This window comes from Paralichthys olivaceus, chromosome 3 (assembly GCF_024713975.1).
Source record: "Paralichthys olivaceus isolate ysfri-2021 chromosome 3, ASM2471397v2, whole genome shotgun sequence".
Lineage (NCBI taxonomy): Eukaryota > Metazoa > Chordata > Actinopteri > Pleuronectiformes > Paralichthyidae > Paralichthys > Paralichthys olivaceus.
Window position 1 is genome coordinate 20,861,272 of NC_091095.1, and position 17,787 is coordinate 20,879,058.

At 41.0% G+C, this 17,787-nt stretch overlaps 2 protein-coding genes across 3 annotated transcripts; one reads left to right on the forward strand and one right to left on the reverse strand.

The window, feature by feature from the left end:
- Nucleotides 1-27: 27 nt before the first annotated feature.
- LOC138407244 (proteasome subunit beta type-11-like) lies at nucleotides 28-4,878 on the reverse strand. Its single transcript, XM_069522465.1, has one exon. It carries the CDS (start codon nucleotides 4,470-4,472, stop codon nucleotides 3,303-3,305), a length of 1,170 nt encoding a protein of 389 aa, XP_069378566.1. The 5' UTR covers nucleotides 4,473-4,878; the 3' UTR covers nucleotides 28-3,302.
- A 196-nt stretch (nucleotides 4,879-5,074) lies between these two features.
- LOC109625551 (protein sel-1 homolog 3) lies at nucleotides 5,075-16,190 on the forward strand. 2 transcript variants are annotated; one of them, XM_020080817.2, is made up of 24 exons: nucleotides 5,075-5,265; nucleotides 6,268-6,793; nucleotides 6,896-7,022; nucleotides 7,435-7,556; nucleotides 7,740-7,855; nucleotides 8,158-8,207; nucleotides 8,377-8,500; nucleotides 8,601-8,736; nucleotides 8,899-9,039; nucleotides 9,118-9,323; nucleotides 9,432-9,611; nucleotides 11,265-11,387; nucleotides 11,545-11,685; nucleotides 11,835-11,897; nucleotides 11,979-12,155; nucleotides 12,241-12,368; nucleotides 12,726-12,809; nucleotides 12,920-13,001; nucleotides 13,217-13,292; nucleotides 13,378-13,496; nucleotides 13,681-13,802; nucleotides 14,969-15,083; nucleotides 15,319-15,382; nucleotides 15,553-16,190. In XM_020080817.2, exons 1-24 carry the CDS (start codon nucleotides 5,209-5,211, stop codon nucleotides 15,798-15,800), a joined length of 3,327 nt encoding a protein of 1,108 aa, XP_019936376.2. In that variant the 5' UTR covers nucleotides 5,075-5,208; the 3' UTR covers nucleotides 15,801-16,190. The 2 variants fall into 2 exon arrangements, with proteins under 2 accessions (XP_019936376.2, XP_069378563.1); XM_069522462.1 differs by having other exon boundaries at nucleotides 15,016-15,083; nucleotides 15,553-15,775.
- The last annotated feature ends 1,597 nt before the right edge of the window (nucleotides 16,191-17,787 follow it).

A 17,787-nucleotide genomic window follows, 5' to 3' on the forward strand; every position in this document is an offset into this window, starting at 1 on the left:
TCACCACTGGTGTTCTCCCAGCTGCTAAACACATGTCTAAAATGTTTGACTGTAATTACCCTCGCTCCTCATTTTCACTGTGATTGAACATTTTCATCCTATGTGTTGAATAGATTGGTCGTGCCTTGAATAATCTTTCTTGAAGAATAAAGGAACAGTTTGAGAAGTGGCACATTGGTGTAATTGAGTCCATTAAGTCTTGACCTCAAGCACATTGTATCACTGATTTCAATTCTCTGTCTTTTTGAAAAACTTGTCCTAATTGGGTAATGTAATTTTTTTTTCATTTTTATATATTCGATTCAACACGTCAAATATATACTTTGAGCTCAATGTTCTTAAAAAACAATCCGTCATCTACAGAGTGCAGTCTGGCTTTGTACATCAGTGTTTCTTGATCTTTTGTAAGTTCTGGTTTTCTTCAGTTGAAGATTGAGAGAGAAAGTGTTAGTCATACGGCTAGAAGCTAACTCGCAACCCTGAGGTCACTCCCCAGATGTCTTGCGCCAGCTGCGTATGGAGGCTTATTAAAGCAAAAACTATACCATGCCAGCACAATACAAACCCGAGCAGCAATCAGATGAGTCAGGATTTGAGAGCACACAGGGACAAGGGATGGATTTGCAAGTGCAAAACATCCTGTGAGCTCAGACTGCGAGAGACGAGTGTCAAAGATATATTTTTTATATATATTTTTTTTTTATGGATGTGTAATGAATATTTTACAAAAATCAAATTGGCTTCACAATCGGCATGTCTACTGAAAATATGCAGAGAAAGTGCAGTGCAGAGTTCGGTGTGATTTGGTGATACCAATATTCAAATTCAATATTAATAAAAGTTGAGTAAACAGCCAACCAGCGCTGCAGCCACTGGGGCAGGGCTTAACAGTCAGTCTGTGTACTGAGTTGAACAAGCTTTCTTCTACATGCTTGGATAAACAAATAAACAAACAGCAGTTGTGTCTATTGCTTAACATTCAGTTTGATTTTATTAAAAACCCTAACAATAAAATCTTCATTGCAGATAAACAAGGTATGTTCAACACAACGTTTTCTAACTTCACTCTGCACCATACACTGTTTATCAAAAAGCTCTGCACACAACATCCAGCACACAAACATTAAAAGTGACAGTATATTGTAGAACTGTTTGAGAAGGACTCACTAATGACAAGGAATAATTCCGAAGTAGCTCTGGAGCATCAACAAGAGAACAGAGCATTCCAAACAAACAGGTCCAGGCACTGCACTAGTTTACTGCACAGAGAAAAACAATGTATTGATGTCTCTTAGAAAACAGGGTGTGTGACATTTCACTTCTTGGTCCAATCCAGTGGAGTGTTATCTGTTCTCAGCTGGAGTTTCCATGTGAGGTGTGGAAATTGAACAAAAAGCCAAGGAACCCCTACTGCTCGCTCAAGTCTTGAGTCACAGTTCATCTTGCAGGCTCAAAACTTTGATTACGATTCTTCTCTCAGAACTTGTTCTGCTACTTACAAGTCTGGCCCTGCCAGCTTTAAAATGTGGACCACCAAACTGGTTTCCACGTTTTGTTTTTTTCCCTCGCTCATTAATTCAGTCATTAATGAACTTCCGTAGATTGGAATTATGGATGAGGTTGGGGAGGAAGGGAGGCTTTCCTCTCTCACAGCTGCAGTCAATCACACTCTGGTCTAGGTTTGAGGAGACACTCGGCTCTCTGATGTCGTGCATCGTCATGCAACCCTGCCTCCAATTTATCTTATGGATGTTAATATCTTACATATAATAACACAGGGATATGCTCAATGCACACTGCACTCACACATTAGCCATTAAGCACTCTCACTATAATATTAGTAAAATAAGTTCCTCATATCCGCATGTAACATCACAACATTAAGCACCACTCCAACATTTTCAAATGCTATAAAACCACACCCATATGCTGGATTACACTGCCTGTGTTTAACCAGAGGTGCTGCTGCAGGATAGGCAAAGCAGGCCATTGTCTGAGATGAGAAGTTGCCTGACTACATTAGTCCACAGCAACAACAATTTTGTGAGAACCCCATTGTATTCTTTAATCGACTCTGCAGGATTTTAGAAGATATGTAGGAGAACCACTTCCAAGAAACGCCCTGACAACACCCCATGCCAATAACATTTGGTTTAATTACAGACTAGAACACCTACGTGTGCGCATGATGTCCCTGGGATGGTGGTGGAGGTCTGCTTTACTATCATTTGTGTGTATGCACAGTATGCACTACTGGGGATTCTGTGAAGATAGACATGTTGTGGTTTGATCACGGTTGGGCACTGAAATGTGGTGCCAAGGGGGCACCAGTTTCTGCCGGACCGAATCGCAATGCAGATTACAGTGTCTCATTTTGGTTGGTTTTGTAAAAAACCCAAACTATACCCAAGCTTAGGTTTATTTGGGTTTTTGTTTGGTTTGTAGTAGATCCTTCATCCAAGAATAAAGATTCAGGACTGATCAGCGTAAAGGGCGAACAGCTCTTTACCTTTTGCACTAATATCCTTTTGGACTGTCATAGTCACTTGAATGATTAGTAGTATGCTTAATTTACTACCACACTGCTCAAATGAACAAGCAAGATCAGCAGACTTTCATCTGTTCATTAATTTACTGACGTGTCAAAGAAACTTCAGAAGAATTCTGACAGCAGACACAAATCACTTTTCAACTCCTTACTGGTTATTGCCACAGCTAAATATGTTCCCTGCAGCAATACATTACGAGCATCTGCCCCCAGATATGTAGAGTTTTTATACGAATCAAGACCCTTTTTTCTGTGTCTCTGAAACACAAAAACAAGCACAAGTAAGTGATTCCCTTACATCCTTGGAATGAATCATAATGTGTGCCAGGCGTCTACATTTACTATTTTTATAGAGGCAATTATCTAAAGCTATATCATAGATGTTGAAATAAGCACAAAATCTTTTCAGTAAGACAAAGGATTGGAGATCAAGTGCAAGCTAAGTGTTAGTTAGGTATGTTAGAGGTGTTAGGAGACGAGGCACTCTCAGAAAAGATGAGGTTCTTGAAGACAGAGAGGGACGTCCCTGCTCTGATATTATTTTTTAGCTTGTTGCACCATCAGGGAATCACAAACAGTTAAAATCCTACATTACCAGCACAGAGAAAACATCAGCTGTTTATTAGAGGGAACAATATGCATGCCCAAACAATTTGAAAAATATGCAACTGCCTGTCCTGTTCACTAATTTAGTATCTGCTGCAGAGCTGCCTTCATTTCTCCAAAACACTCCTACACGTTCGCCTTTCTTTTCTCATGCCATATTTGTTTGTTTCATGTTTTCCTCAGACAAAGTCACGATCTGTCTCATCCCTCGCTCTCGTCTTTCCTTTTCTCTATAATATTCCTCTTTCAAATCCTCTCTGTTCCTTCGAATCCATCCCTTTGAGGAGAGGTGATAGATATCTACATTGTTTCCTGAGTATGCATCCCTGTGTGTGGCTCTGTACACAGCCTCTCTGGCGATTGATGTGGCCTCATCCAGTGTCAATTCCCATTTAACTCCTTGGTCCAAAACTGAATAGGCATAAGGAGATCCCGAGCCTACAGAGAAGAGACTTCCCTGCAGGCGAGTGCCGTCACTGCACACATAAAACACACGGGGTCCAGAGACATTTGTTTTCTCTCTAGCTAAGTGCTGTTGACTACCAGCAGATGAAAAAGAGCTCTGAGTCTTTTCAAGACTGGGGTCGACAGATTTCTCTTTTTTCTTTGTTTCTGTGCAACCACCAGGATCAGTGTTTGTACCTCCATTGTCATGGTGTCCATGTACCTCTCCTCCATCCCACCCACACATTATGGCAGCCACACAAAGCTCAGTTCCCTTAAATGGGTGAAGCATGTGTGACAGCAGTTTGGCAGCTCCACTCGTGGACAACTGTCGGCCGTGGCGGAGTTGGTAAAGCCGCAGTTCTCGAGACAGAATCCGTTTCCAAAGGGTGCAGTCGGCTGAGGTTCCCGAGGTGGTGCTCACCATGTGACTGTGAATGGGTAGGATCTTCTGGGAGGCTGGGCCCTCCACTTTCCCAGAGCAACTGGAGCGAGTGTCTGCTGCTGCCAACACGCCGCCCTGAAATATGAAAGCTAGGGTGGTGGTTCCATGAGAAATGGGAAAAGGCAAAGGAACAGACTGAGTGGACGAAGGAAGAGAATTTACTGGCAAAGAGAGGGATGGCAGGTTGCAGTCTTGAGATAAGGGAGTGCTAGAGCTCTGGATGGGGTCGATTTGCCCAAACTGTATTGGACTTTTATCGAGGTACTCTGCAACTGGTATGTAAAAATTAAACAGACTTGTGCTATTGCTGAAGGGCAGACCTCTCAGATAGTTGAATCCATTCTTCTTTCCAAAAGGCAGCGAAGAACATTGAGTGGGTACTCTATCCAGAAAAATGTCCTGGAAATCACATATATCCTGTAAAGCCATTGAAAATAACGACTTTATTCCCTCCCCAAAAAAATCTTTCGAATCAAGTTAATTCAGAAATATTCATAGTTGTCTGACAAAAGTTTTAATAACATCTGGAGTTGTAACTAATGTCTGAGTCACCCTTTATATAGACAACAAGACTGCTCTCACCTATATATGGTCATCTGAAACAGCCCATCAGCAACAGTTACCAATGCCTCATTCAGCAGACTTTGAAGTGTAAACTGTCAGTAGCCCACGGGTAATTAATTTTTGGCTGTTATATCAGGTTGTTTCTCAGATCAGATTTCTTCAAAGTCTTGCGTGGGCGTAGGCAAAAGAGGACATGGGGTGATGGCAAAGCCTTGGGTCGAGCACATCAAATTAAGTTAGACTCTGAGCTTTGATGCATCACTACCAAAAGTTCCCTAATAGAATGAGAAATCAAATAAATCAAACAGCATTTTTGTCAAACAGCAGAGGTACGCTGGCTCCAGCCTGTTAGGTGCTGTGATGTAGCTAGCCCTTTAAACTCATGCACACAGCTGAACCTGCAACACCAGAATATCCTGTAATCTTACTTCACACAGGGTGTATGCGGTGTGCTGTGCCAGTATGTAAACTAGGTGGAACATTATATGTGGTCTACTAGTGAGAGAAGCAATTTTATTTCACACAGAACATTTATCAAAATAACACAGGAATTACATATTTACTTTTATGCATTATCATATTTTAGGGCAAAAGAATCAACATGAATGTGTTGCATGCCATCCTGTTTGGATATGTATTCACTTCTGCTATTACAAAGGTAAGAGACTCATTACATTAAATATTATACTTTACTATATCACTTGTTGAATATGAATCTTGGTCATTTATATGTTTATATGTCTCCATGTAACAAAATACATTTCATATTTTGTAACAATATGAAAACAATGAGATGTAAAGAATGTGTTTGTTCTTAGTGATGAACCTACAGGGAATACACACATACACTGTAAATTAACAGCTCCCCTCAGCTTCACTGAGCTCTAAAGCAAGTTTCAGTTCATAAAGCTGCCCGGACGCTGGCAGCCTTATTGTTTTGATTCACACCTCTAGCTCTCATAGTGGCATTTAGCAGGCAGCTATTTGCATATAACTCTACAAGCCAAATATACTCAGACAGAGTAAAATCGGTTGACAAACATATGTTGCAGCTGAATACCCACCTCACCCTCTCCTTCCAAACATGAAAAAGAAACTGTGACAGCCTTTAATTGTCATAAAAACTCAAAAGGTGTTTAGTTTGTCCAGTCTGGACTAATGTATTTGAATATAAAGAGTATTTTCTGGGGTAAAGAAAACTACAATTCATACAATTTAGATGAAATGAACTAGTGAAAACATCATGAGGATTATTCTACATTAGATTTCTGACAATAGTTCCCTTTCACCTAAATCTTACACACTGGACCTTTAACATGTTATTTGATCCATCCCATACAGTTCTTAAACATTTTAGATTAAAATGTTGGCTGGAGCCCATGGTTTCAACCACCTTAATTGTAATATACTTATCCCTTAGGAGGATTCGTAACAAATATATTTTAGGCCTATTATTTTTGGATCTTTGGGGATATCTTAATGAAATACTTCTTTAAGACCATTGAATGCATGTTTCCATACCTCATTCTTAAATTCCAGGATGACCAAAAAGTTCATGCAAAGCAGGTGAAGGTTGAATTAAAAATACACTCTGTCAAACATATCCATGTTTCCTCTCTGACTGCCCCAATTTTATTTATGTATCTTCTACTTCACCCAGGGAGAGTGTGTGTTACAAGCCATTTCATCGGAGAGCGGTGAGAGCCTGCCTGGCAATTTCATAGAGTTTAAGTCAGCCCCTGACAAAGTGGTAGATGGCTCAGTCGTCCGTGTGAGGTATCAATGCCTCAGGCCATGTCAGCTGGCGGTGGAGGTGGTGGTTTCCACATTAAGGAAGACAGATTTAGTGGTCTTCAGCAGGAAATGGATCAGCCGCAGAGTCGGAGTCTACAGGATCCACCAGGTGCTGCTCAGACTGCCTCCATCTATTTTGTATCAGAACGACTTTTTCAACAGGAATGTTTTGGAGGTTGATAATGCGACTGTTCGTGCTTGGCTTGCTCATCTGAAAGATGGCAGTGAACCCCGCACACACAATGACTCAATGTCAAGTATTTACAAAGTGCTGGAGATAACGCCACTCTCAGAGCGTCCAGCTAAGCCTCCCACAGAGTCTTTGTCATGGTTTGCTCGACTGATGTGGCAAATGACCAGAGACAGGACCAGTCTGTGTCCACATGAGTCAGGTCAGACCCTTAATCGCATGACTTTCTTGTCTTTATAACCACATCTTTTAAAGGTAACATGAAAATACTGGTATTCAATCTTGCTTTTCTGCTGGTTCGTAGACATCATTGACGTGCTTAAGTTCCCTCTGGCAAGCACTGGTGAGCACTTTGGAATGGTCCGCAGGTTCCAGCCTTTCAGCGACGATGCCCTGGAGAGAGGCCGTCTTCATGCGGTGACACAGCCCAGGTTGGACCTCAAACTGATGTCTCTTTTAGTTTATTATCGTTGAAGATTGTGTGAATGTATGAAACACTTGAAAATAGCAGATCTTTCAGACGTTACATGTTAGAATATACTCAGTCAGTGGTTTGTGTTGATATCAGCAGATTGACAGGCCACAGGTCAGTGATTGTTTCCTTTCCGTGCTGGCAGCTGTTAGAACACACTCCACTTTTGGTTTGACTTCACTTTCGCTGTCAATTTAAATGACTTTATAAGCATCATGACGCCTCTTCACCAGAGCATGTAAGCTTTTTATTTATGGTCCACGACAAAGAGCAAGGTCAGTCATTTTTAGACAGCGCAGCATTTTAGATTCAATCTGGTCGCTTCAGCGGCCAAAGAAATGATTTGTCATATTTTCCTGCTTGGTTTTCAGCGTCACCTTATCTGTGTGGATCTACCTACTGAAATGGTGTCACAAGCGCCTCTGTGGGATCATCCATCATGTCGATGGGAGAAATTCATACGACTCTGTTCTGATGCTGCTTACAGACACAGGTGGGTCACGGCAGCTTGTGTGTACACCTGATACCAGTCCAGGGGATTAGACGGAGGTATCACGGGATGATTGTAAGCGATGATGTGTGTTTTGTGAGGCTCTGGAACAGACTGTGTTATGTATTAATAAAGAGCTCTGGATCTCATGTGGTGAAATATATGACTGTCATGTCTCCTGTGTAGGGGACGTCATAATTCAGGCACGTTTGACAACAGGAGAAGAAGAAGCTTTCCAAGTCAGTGTAGCGTTGCCCCTGCGGAAATGGATTCGATTAGACTGTTCCATACAGAACTCAAAGGTACGGGACCCCATTGCATCCCCCGGGCGGTGGGTTAAAGCACAGAAATTGAAATGGCTCGGGGCAACATGTTATAGTCACCCATTCTCTTCTGAGTCTCGTTCGGTGCCATGGCTTTGCAGTGTTTGATTCCTTTTTGGAACAGCTGTAAGATCCTGAACGATGGTTCCTATCCAGCTGGGAAACTCCAGGCGATTTCAGTGTCTGCTGCAAATTTGAAGTCTTTCACAGATGAGTAGGCTTTTTTTTTTTTTTTTTCGCACATTGCTGAGAACTCATGCTTTATTATGTCTGGCTTTCAGGTGCTGCTGTATGTATCGTGGGATGGTCAAACCCACAGATATGTATATGAGTAAGACGTTTTCTTAATTCCTATTCAAATGCTTTATGTCATTTTTTCTGTGAAATAAGCAAAACACAACCTTGCAAAGCAGCCATTAGGTCAGTTGCTGTGATAGAACAGGAATGACCTGCACAGTGATCATGACAGTTTGGTTTAAGTGGTATTAACTATCTTGTAGTTTTCCGGACAGTATCTATTATGATGACACTGATGGATACTTTGTGATTGGAGGAAGCAAATACATGCCAGGCATCCACGGGTATTTTGGGCCAATCAAATACTATCGTTTTGGAACTGAAGAGGTAAAGTGCCCGCTCTCTCATCACCAGTCAGTTATCATTGTTTTCTCGTTTTATTGATCGTAACCCCAGTGTGTGAAATGCAACGTTATTCATATCACAGATAAAAAACCAACTTCACCTCAAGACATTGCAGGAGCTGGATAAGACTCATCACAAGTGTCAGGAAATCAAAGCATTCACAAAAGCTTTTCTAAAAGAAGTAACACAGAGTCACATGTTGTCAACAAACAGCAAAGGTGAAATATTATTTTGACAAGTCCTTTAAAGCACTTTAATAACTGTTCTACAGAGAGCGACCTTTCACAGATCTGATATCAAGAGTGTCAAAACTACAACTGCGCCCCTACTGCATATGGGAACACCACTGTTGACAGATTTCTCTTTGGTTTTTATTTCAGCTGTCTGCACCCCTCACTTAATAAGACTGTGGGGTCAGTCTGGTAAAAAAACCTGCTCACAACCATGGACCTGGGAAACACCACTTAAATATAGCTCGCTTTTCCATCTCTTGCAAACAAAAGAGGAGCAAGTCAGAACAGGTATTTTGAATTGTTTGCACTCTGTATCATCATATAAAGGATGTATCATAAAACTCACCCAACTATTCTTTTCTGTAGGATCTTTGGAAATGAAGCACCTCAGGACGACTTTGTTTAAAGAGGCAGTGGCTGCAATGTTCACTGCGGATCAGACGCAGATCAAAATCACATCGGAACCCATGTCTCTGCTCCAAGTGTCCTCCTGCTTTGGAAATCACGAAGCATCACTCTTGTTGGCCTCCATCCTCCTCTCTGGCCTGGGACATTCAGTTGATCAAATCCAGGTAGTGAGAGTTGTCCCTATTTCTTCATTGTTCATTTACAGCTAAAGTCTCTAAATAAACATTTCTTCTGTGATGATGGCTGATGATATTGACCCCTTTGTGTTTCAGGGTCATGTCTATAGTTTGATTGGTGCATCAGGTGATGGCCGCTTTGCCCTGATGCATGCAGGGTACAAACACACACAAGGCATTGATGGCTTTCCCAAAGACTTGGACATGGCTTATAGCTATTACTCCAATGCTGGTGCACAGAGCAACATTGACATGGCGTACATATATGAAGATGAGGTGTGTTTATATTACTGGAATTATTGCAATGCTGGTGACATTTTGGTTCTGGAGTAGGGACTAAAAAGGACTAAACATGTCACCACTAGGTCAAAGTGTATGTATGTACTGTATATACAGTATATACAAATGCATTCATACAAACATGCAAATACACATAGAGTATACATGTGCAAGAATATAAACACAGTGATACATAAATGCTCCATCTCCAAAATAAGATTTCATAGTGTGTTTGTTAATCCAGCCAGTTATATCAGAGTTGTACAGGGAGAATAAGTAGGTCTTAAATCTTAATTCAAAAATGTGAATGAGGTAGTCGCTCTGATGAAAAGAGGGAGAGCACTCCAAAGAGGCCCATTATGAGAAAGGTCTACTTCAGACTGACTTCATGTTTATTCTTGGAATATTATTATATAAGCTTCATCTAAAGAATAGAGGGTTGTGATTAACGACAGAAAGACTTTGAATCGACGACCGGCAATGCACCGAGAAGTCAGCTATGGCCAAGTTTATCAGTTGAACTTCCAGCTGTGACATTTGGATCAACCTGGCAACTCTCTGAGGACCAGGGTGGTACAGTACAACAAATTATCTCCAATCTCAAGTGAAGCCTTGAAAAATCTATTTGATCAGCTTGTCACTATAAGCTATCAGAATCCTACATGACCTACTAAATGTTCTGTCAAAGTCTCTTCTGTTTATCTGAGCTCTTCAGACTGGTTTGCACTGGCCGAGACTCAGTTGAAACAATGCCATACCTCATTCAAACAGGATTTGACTACATTTGAAAGGTGTTATTTATGTCGCCAGCCTTGTCAGTCATGTGTTACTATACCACACCCACACTGATGGATCAGATTAGTTGAGTCATAAGCTTTAAATAGATGACAATCATTTGGCTAATAGCAGTGTTTTAGAAAAAAATAGAATGGCTCTCAGTAGAGCACATAACTCTGCTAAGGCCCCACAGTCCCCTTAAATACAATCAAGCTGCATACTTAGATAGATATCAGTTGCCCAAATATAAACAACCATCCCAGAACATCTACTACCAGTTTCCGCCTCGTACAACAAGCAGATATGTTGGCAAACAAACAGAAAAAAAATATTTTACAATATTTTTTACCTTAAGGATGCAGATAAAATGTTAAACACTGCAACCAGACTGAGAATTATTCAAATTTGGTCTAAGTCAAAATTAAAAAAAGAGAGAACCCATTAAGAATGTGTGACTTATCAAAGACATTACATTTCCATAAACATTTTTTCCTTGGGACTATCAGCCTCACCCAATGTTGGAAAATTACAATAAAGGCATACAATGCATGTATTCCACAATAACAACATTTGACATGTTTTTAGAAATTCTGCTAACCACAAAAAACATTTTTGATTACTTAATACATATATATATAGTACAATAAAACAAGGTGATGCACTTTGAGGAGAGTGTGCACGTTGTATGTTTATGGCCTGGTAGCCAGACCTATGTATATTTATTTCCTGTCCAATAACATTGTGAAGCTAAACAGTGGGACCCATTGTCTGAACATTTATTTATTTATATAACATTTGTTTTCATGAGAGCTAAATGTGATCTTGTCATTTTACAGCAGGGAGCCTTACAGAGTCTGTTTGTTTCTTCTAAAGCAATACATCCCTGAACACATCTATCTCAGCAACCAAGAGGATTTAAACAGCCTGACACATGAGACGAGTGATGACTTTCAGTTTCTGAAATACCAGGCAGAGAGGGGAGACGCAGAATGTCAGGTATGTGTGATATTTTTTGTGGATCTTTTGTAAAGATGAACCGTCCATCTTAAGAAGATGCATAAAACCCTTAGAAAGAGTTAAATCCGACTCTTATTTCTCCCTTGTGATCAGTCACAGAGGCAGTTTTAAGACTAACAAAAAGTACTATCTTTAGAGACACCTGGGAACAATGCTATACTGGGGACAGAACAGAGTCTCAAAAGACATAGTGAGTGCAGCGAAGTGGTTGCACAGAAGTTCTATGCAAATGAAGGATCCCTCGGCGATGCACGACTACTCCATTCTACTGATGAAGGTGCTATAACATTATAAAGACTCAACCTGTTTTATGATGGAACACTGGGTATTTTATGCTTGTTTTTTATTGTGCGTATATATATGTGTGTGTGTGTGTGTGTGTGCTTTGACAGTTATTGATTCACTGATTGATGTTGATTCCTTCAGGGCCAGGGAGTGAAAAAAAACCACACCCGAGCTTTTCAGCTGCTGAAGAAAGCTGCAGCGATGGTACGTATGTGTAGTAATCAATCCATGTGTTTACATCATGAGCCCTCACCGTGAAAACCACTGTCTGCTTCCTTACTTCAGGGCTCAAATGATGCCTTGAATAGTTTGGGCTGGTACCATGGGACTGTACTGGACGACCACGAAAGCGCAGCGAAATACTTTGAGCAAGCTGCGCTAAATGGGAGTGCTGATGGCATGTTCAACCTGGGAGCTTATCATCTCAGTGGGGAAAACCCACGCAGCCCATGGAGGAATGAGGTTTGAGTCTGACACTGTCAAAATGTTGGTTCATGGCTGAGATAGTATGATTGATGAGCTGATATATTTTCTACATGATCCACAGACGGCTGCTTTCCAGCACTTTCTGAATGCGTCTCGCTTGGGTCATATTGCTGCATCTGTGGAGGCAGCTTGGTATCTTTCGACAGGAAGCCTGGGAGGAGTGTCTCAGGATGCAGAGAGGGCTGTGATGTAAGAGGCTTTCATTAGCTTGGTGTAGAAAGCTTTGTTATGGGCTGTTTCACCGTAGCCTGCAGCTCAATGGCATCTCGTTTCAATGACAGTGGCTAATTCAAGGTCAGAACCCAGTATTTGCATATCTAAAAATACGAGCTACTGTCACTGCATTATTGTCTTGCAGAGAGGAATTCTGCTTACCAATGTTCCTCTGGTATCTTATGAATTTAAAGCGGCTCCTGTCACAGCTGTAGGGGCTTTTTTTAGAGTGACCTCAAGGAATCAGAGGCTATTTTTAGATCATATATTTTCCCCTTTTGGGGTGTAAATTATATTCCATAATTCATCAGACATCCCTCACCCTCCATGCAGAATGCTAAAAAAGGTCTGCGAAAAGAACGGACACCTTGGATTTATGATCAGAGAGGCTCTGCAGGCCTACCTCCAGGGCTCCAGGTCGGGACATTAATTTCAATTACTTTTCACTTGTCTTCATTTAATCATGTTCTCTGGTCTTTATTATTTGTCTCGGCTTCTTCACGTGTGTTTTATTGTGTTGCCAACAGGCAGGAAGCATTTGTGAAGTATGTCTTGGCAGCTGAAACTGGTCTGGGTTTGGCCCAGAGCAACGCTGCACACCTGTGTGAGGTATTAGCTGTTTCTCCGCTCTTAACCCTTTGTGTCCACCTCCTCTGCACAATTCTAAAATCAATGTCATATAACTGAAGGTCTGAGGTACTTTTACTCCAGTCGTATACCAATAGAAGAAAACCAAATCTGGAGGGAAATTATTAGCGGTTGATAACATAACCGTCATCATTGCTGTGCTCTCTCTCCCACTGCAATCATTCTCCCAAACACAGGAACTGGATCTCAGTTATGATTGTCAGTGGAGATATCATAACTTCTCTATATTAAACTATGATTCCCAAACGTCTGGTGAGTTCCTCTCATTTCATTTGGCTTTAACCTCTCCTTCTCTCTGTCAATCTGTTGAACAGCAAGTATTTATCTTCTGTTATAGCTCTGCTGAAAATGGGAGACTACTATTACCATTCCTCCAGCACCCGAGAAGACTCATTATCCTTGGTTGGTCAGGCCCTATCGATGTACAGCAGAGCAGCTCTCGCGGGCAGCCCTCAGGTGACAGATTTACTGAGGCTGTAATCTCATCACCCTATGATAAACTTAATTAAAGTTCGACGGGCTCAGGCAAACGGCAATAAAAACCACAAACAGAATTATACAGTGTTATTATTTATCAGACCTTCTCAGCGAATTACTCATCAGCCTGCTGTTCTTGTTTTATTTTTACATCGACTCACAGGGAATGTACAACTTGGTGATTTTGGCACAACAAGGGCACGTTCTTCCACAGAGCATCCACAGCATGTTCAACGTGTCACGTTATGATGAGGATGACACTGTGGTGGAGAAGATCTTAAGAAGGTGCTTTTTTTAAAAAGACAATTCTTAATCAGACACATATTTGGGTTATGAGCATGTGCAAGAATCCAAGGTTGTTTATAGTTCCTAGAAGTGATGATAGTAGCATTTTAACAACAATATGTTGGTGTGATTTTTGAAAGTGCCAGTCTAGGGAGAAGTGTAAGTGTCAAAGACTAGAAACAAAAAAATATTTTGGACATGGCTATGGTAGCTGTTTTCCAATATTTCTTTTTATGCTTAGCTGAGCTCACTGCCTGCTGGCTGTGGTTTGTCGGTCGGTGATGTGTAAGGGAAAAGGGGGGAAGCCATCCCCTTTAAACCAAGTTTACCAAAAAAAACATCCCTCTTAATACCCTTCCAATTTCGCCATCCACTCTCTGTCATCTCCCCATCCCCTAGAGACAGAGGGCTGTGAGTGTAGGTAGAGCATTTGTGTGAGCAGTTGAGCATCATGTATTTGTGCTGCAAAGTAAGCCATGGGATCACACACACACACACACACCAGGGGGAAGACAATACCCTGCTGCGCGCAGGGTAATGAAGTATGAATGAGAACCTTTTAGACTTAACAAACATATTCTCACAGTTTAAAATCGATTTATACACAGCAGTAGTCTATAGACATCTCATTACAACAATGTAACACGACAAGCAACTTAAACTGAGTATCTAAGGCTCCGTTCTCTTTCTGTTTTGCACACTGTTCAATTCCGAGCAGAAAGTTAAGTGGAAACATGAAAGAACCAGAACCTGCCTTAATAAACACAACCCGCTGCATACAAATTAGAGGTGTATCTGGTTACTTTAATACATAGTTAAATTTAGTGAGGAGAAAGATAAAATGGAATGCAGGAAAATGGAAAACTTTGGGAGGCATATAAAGAATTTACAATTTGCAGAGGCCTACTGTTTATTATTATTGTCTATACATGGAGTATGTAAGTAGATCAATATTCAGTCTAACACTTGGCAATAAAGTGGATATTACTAAAATGTCTTTGGGAAAATCCAGTTCTAGATAATGTTAACTTTTTTTTTTCTCAATACATCTATGCTGCACTTGCACTTATTGATATAATCCTTTCAGTGATGTTATGTCAGCAAAAATATGAAGGGCTGACATCACTGTGATTGTATGTAACACAGTTTTTACTGCTTCTCCTAAGATGTGTGGAGAGTGAGCATGAAGATGCAGTAACACCCTGTTCTTTAGCTCTGCTCGGAGACCAGATGGGAAAAGCCTTAAGGAGAATGACTCAGAACGGTGCACAGCTCCTCTTGGTAAGCACAAGGAAATTAACTTTTACTGTTTGTAGTAAAAGAGATGTTCAAAGCACAGTAAGCTGCACTCCTACGATATATATTATCCTCCGTTGATAATTCGATCTACGTTTTAGTTATTGAAATATGTATGTGTCTTACTCATCATGAATAAGACATTAAAGCCACTACAGATGCTATTTTAAGGAAGAAAATGTGATAACTTATTTAAATCATTATTCTTATTTCCCTATAGGCATATGCATCTCTTCTTTCTGTCTGCATCCTTCTTGTCTTTATACCACTTCAAAGCTGTTTTGGTAAGTGATGACCCATGTACACTTATTTACCACAAGATGGTGTAATTTTCCCACATATTGTTTTCCTGCCTCTTGCTGTGGCTTGCACAGCAAAAGAAAATCTATATAATCAGGTTTGACACAAAAAGCGTCCTCACCTCTTCATCCTCCAAATCTGCAAATCAACACAGGACAAAGGGTTTCCGGTCTGCGTCCAGGCGAACTGAGGGCAAGGACTGCACCAGTCAGCCAAGATGGTGTCAATTTGAATAGGGAGCAAGATGGCATCATGGGAGGAACCTATAGAGTGGCAGGGAATCCATGGCTTACCGTGCTCAATGGCGAGCAGTGGCTCCGACAGACCAGTGATTTGGCCGTGACACTGTCGGGTGTGTGTCTGTGTGCTTTCTGGACCACATTCCTCTATCATCTCCTATGATGTACAATACCCAGCGGAGTGACCCAGTAGCCACCGTTAAAGCCCCAGACACAACAAATTGTAAGAGCATACATTAGCGCATGAGTTAGCGCAGCGGTCATGTGACACATTTGTCCTTTGGATGCATGTGACTCATTTTAGGACATGAAAGAGAGAAGTGCTGATCAGAATGTGTGTGCCACTCTATCAGTGTTTTGATAATGTTTCCTCGGTAACCATTTTTCCATTGCGTTGTTTGTGGAAAATAAAATACTTATTGTGCATTGTAATTGTTTGATGCCAAATCTGAACTACAGCTTAAATTGTCTTGGGGATGTGGTAACAAGGAAGTAGAGTGAAGCGTCTGTTTTGTAATGTTTAAGTATAATAAAAAGATATTTCAATACTGAATATTTCTTTAATAAATCATTCATTTATCTTGTGAAATGAATGTTGTGATGGCTGCACATTTAAGGATCAGCCTCAGTGATGGATGCATTGAAAGAGCCATGTTTTAATAGGTCAGCTATTAAGGCTTGTCCCTATCGCTGATGATAAGCTCCTCACAGGAGACTGGACTTGCACCGACATGCAGGGCACTTTAACTTTTTGTCCAAGGCCAGAGCAATGGAATTACAGCAGTTATTGATTTAGTCTGGCCAGGCAGGTGCTCCTGATCGATACGTAAGATAAGACACTATCAGTTTTCGCCATCGCTCTGGGAGACAAGCCGAAGAAGTTTGGCTTGAAACGATGAGTTACCATAGCAATGGTCGACACCTCAAACAGACCTTTGGAGTCCCTGTTGGGGTCTTAGTCAAAAAATCAGGCCTCTCCCTGGTGCTGTTGTTGCTGTGTTCATAAAAATAACATAATAGGCAATATCCTTAGAGGGATTTTGTTTCTTTGACTGCCAACATGGGGAATACGCAGTGTTAGTCAGTTCTTAACAGTTATTTACAGCTCTGGTTGACTGTTGTGATAATGTGCAGTTTCTAGCAGTGAGTGTTGTTGCCTGGTGTCTGTGGAGCTGTCATTTACTAAATAAGGAGTTTCACAGTGTAAACAACACCATGTGGAGCTCTTTAGTTGAGAGTGAAGACTGTGTATAATTTTGGGATGGACTAATGATCTCCCTCTTCCCTCATCTATCTCAGTCCATTATGTCGTCCGTCTCTGTCTATTTCTTTAAAGGGACAGGGCCAAAACAAAAACACTGCACACTGTGACACATGGACTGAAGGGATAGGTTTTCTGCAGTTTGTGTGATGATGTTTTTTTTATAATTATCTTGATGACAACTCATGCATTGGCTCAAAGTGATTTCACATAACTCTGGTGAAAAGGAAACAGATTTCACACACACACACACACACACACACACACACACACACACACACAAAGTCGTGTTTTACCTCAGGGGATGTCACACAGACTTACATTTATTTCCTAGGGACTAAGACTAACCCTCATCCTAACTTTAAATGAATTCTTCTCTCAAAACATTAATGATTTACATTATGGTAACTCATTTATGTCCAAAAAAGTCCCTACATTGTCACTGTGTAAACTGCTTTAGTCCAAGTCCACACACACATACACACACACACTAGCCAATGTATGATAATATAATGAACTATAATTTATACAGCCATTTTTGCCCACTGGCAGCCCCGGGGGGAAGCCAGGGACCACTGGCCCTCAGCTTTGTCTGTAAGGCCTGTGCAGGCCAGAGGCTGCTTGCCACTGGCATGAATTTGATAAATGTAAAATATGTGGGTGTGAATTTAACACTTGACTGTGAGTGAATGAATGACAGCGCAATAAGTCAGGAATGTTATAAGGATTTTCTTTTTAACACAGCATCAACAGTTGATACAGATACAGGCCCAGAGTGCTAACTGATTCAAGGGCAGAATACCACTCAGCCCAGAAATGACAATGTCTCTTGAAAAGTACTGAATGTTTTCATCAGACCCAGTGTGTGTGAACATCTGAGTTGGTACAG